The sequence below is a fragment of the Protopterus annectens genome, chromosome 5.part0 (genome assembly GCF_019279795.1).
Source record: "Protopterus annectens isolate FY-2018-M chromosome 5.part0, PAN1.0, whole genome shotgun sequence".
In the NCBI taxonomy this organism is placed as follows: domain Eukaryota; kingdom Metazoa; phylum Chordata; order Ceratodontiformes; family Protopteridae; genus Protopterus; species Protopterus annectens.
The window spans coordinates 833584345-833587016 of record NC_056735.1 but is presented as its reverse complement, the minus strand read 5'-3'; the positions used below and the strand labels follow the sequence as shown (position 1 = coordinate 833587016).

The 2672-nt window shown below is 34.6% G+C and overlaps 1 protein-coding gene across 1 annotated transcript; it reads left to right on the top strand.

Moving 5' to 3' along the window:
* Positions 1 to 981: 981 nt before the first annotated feature.
* Positions 982 to 1971, top strand: LOC122802237 (olfactory receptor 52J3-like). The gene has a single exon (XM_044071895.1). The coding sequence runs from the start codon at positions 982 to 984 to the stop codon at positions 1969 to 1971; it is 990 nt and encodes a 329-aa protein (XP_043927830.1).
* The last annotated feature ends 701 nt before the right edge of the window (positions 1972 to 2672 follow it).

The following is a 2672-nucleotide window of genomic DNA, read 5'->3' as shown; positions in this document are numbered from 1 at the left end:
AAAGAAAATTATGTTGTGCACTGTCAGTCTCATCTCTCCAGTAAATGTAAGTGCAGGTGATAGCTCTGTACAATTCACAGTACCAGGAAAACAGGGATGTGATGTTATAAGGACTGTTATAGTACATATCTGTTGCACAATACTTGTCACACACCATCCTTTTCCATTGTACAAAGTGTTTAGTGTTGCTAGAGCAGTGAAGCAGTGCTCAGTGTTTTCCTTCCTACAAGGACTATGCTACTCCCTCAGTACTTACATTATACTTAAATGTGTACATGTTCATGATTTGCATGTCTGTACATAATATTTTGCATAAAATAGTAATTTGGCACACTGCATTTTTTGTGCTACTGGTAGTTACTGAACTTCAAGGGTGGATAAGGGATATGGGGGCAGAAGTAACCTTTATGTTTCATTGATAGAAAATCAATGTGGGAGGGAGCTCCATATTTATTTACCATTGTGCTAGGGCACACAAGCAATGGGAAAGGCTAGCATGAAGTAAATTATAAGCATGCATAATGACCAACATGGTACATGTTATCTGAATTAGAACCAGTCATGCAATGTGCCACTCTGTGCCTACTATTTGTTTAATTAAGACCACTGTGATTTCTATCTTTTTTCGTATTCAGTACAACATCAATTTGTGCTATCTAGCTGATGTTCAGAGCATATTTACTCTTGTCTTCTTATAAAACTGACTTGCTAAGTCTGAACTGAGGAAATCAACTAAATAAATGCCTAATTAATTACATTTACTGGAGAGGGTTTTAATTTATTATTTTATGTTTATTGGTTATATTTTTCAGTTACCTTCAGTAATTTCTGTAAAATATATTAGTGTATAATTCTAGTCTACATTTCTGTTTACAGTATAGTTTTCTAAGACATTTTTACTCAATGCTTCTTCTTCATTGTGGTTTATAATAACTGCATTTGTTTACTTTGTAGGGCATAGAACACAGCTTAATGTAAGTAATGTTTCCATGGGCAGTTAATTTAACAACTAATCACAGCAACAATCAAGATTATGACTTTCTCTTGCTGGGCCTCCCTGGCCTTCATGACAGTCAAAGGCTGTTTTTTGCCCCTTTCTTCTTGATGTTTCTTGTATCATTACTTGGAAATGTAACAGTTATCCTAGTTATAGCAACTGAACAAAGCCTTTGGGAACCAATGTATTACATTATTTCCATTCTGTGTCTTACAGATCTTATTGCAGCATTTACCTTACTGCCCCAACTTTTAGTAATTTTGTGGTTGGGAGAATATTCTGTATATTGTAAGTTATGTTTTGTGCAAGTGTTTTTTATTTATTTCACTGGAATCATGGAATCCTCCGTGTTAGTTTTAATGTCTTATGATCGTTACATTGCAGTGTGCAATCCTCTGAGATATGCTGCCATAGTAACTAATACTTTTATTGTTAAAGGTAGTTTAGTAGTGATAGTTAGAAGTTTTTGTGTTGCACTTTCAACAACTACATTTGCTAGTTTGTTGTCATATTGCACTGTTAGTGCTGTTCATAATGTTTATTGCGAGCCCACTTCTATTATAAGTATGGCATGCCCCCATACATATTTTACTGATAACATTGGTTACTTTATAATATGCCTAATAGGAATACCAGATATAACATTGATTGGGCTCTCCTATTACATGATTTTAAGGGCAGCATTAAGACTAAAATCAGCAGATGCTAAACAAAAGGCATTTAGCACATGCAGTTCTCATGTTTTTGTAATGCTGGCCTTTTATTTGCCAGGAGTCTTATCAACACTAACATCTATATTTGAAAATAAGATTCCTGCTTATGTCCGTGTCCTCCTTTCTGTCCTGTATGTTGCTTCACCACCATTTTTAAACCCACTGATATATGGTATAAAAACAAAGCAAATTAGACAAGTCATACTAAAACATTTAAGAAAGACATATAGACTTTGGTACTGCATGACTTTATTTTATTGAAGTATATGGTTCTGATATTGCAATTTGTCAGAAAAGTAACATGGATAATAAAGAAATATTGTGAGCAAAAATTAAGATTTATGTCTCAAAATAATGCTGTTTGTAAATGTCATTCTTATTTTTTAGTTATTTTATTTTATTTTATTTATTTATTTTTTTATTTATTTATTTAACATTTGTTGACCGGGAAAGTCCGACTAGGTTCCACAGATCCTGTTTTCAGCAGAGGCCCGGGGAGAAATGCTCCAGAAGCATGTCTTTAGAATGTGGGAGGAAACGATTACCGGAGGAAACCCACGTGAACAGGAGAACATGCAAACTCCACACAGAAGGCACCCCAGCCGAGAATCGAACCAGAGAACCTCTTGCTGTGAGGCAACAGCATTAACCGCTGCACCACTTATACCCAATCGCTACTGTGTGTACACTTTAACAAGTGTCAGCATAATAGTTATATTTATAGATATCAAGGAATGAATTATGCATGTGTACTAAAGGGTGATATAATATATGCTCTCTTTGCTATCTCTAAATATCAATGAAATTATAGAGCAGTATCTGGAGCCATTCAAATCTGCGGGACAGTTATATAATAGATGTTAGATGTCACAATTCAAAGAAGTCAGTTAAGTACCAAAACAGTCTAGTGCAGGTCAAGAAATGTAACAGTGATACTATATATACATCCCACATGAAATATA

What these genes read in the sequence shown, in the direction of transcription:
- LOC122802237 (XM_044071895.1), top strand. Translation starts at nt 982, where the DNA reads ATGTTTCCATGGGCAGTTAATTTAACAACTAATCACAGCAACAATCAA.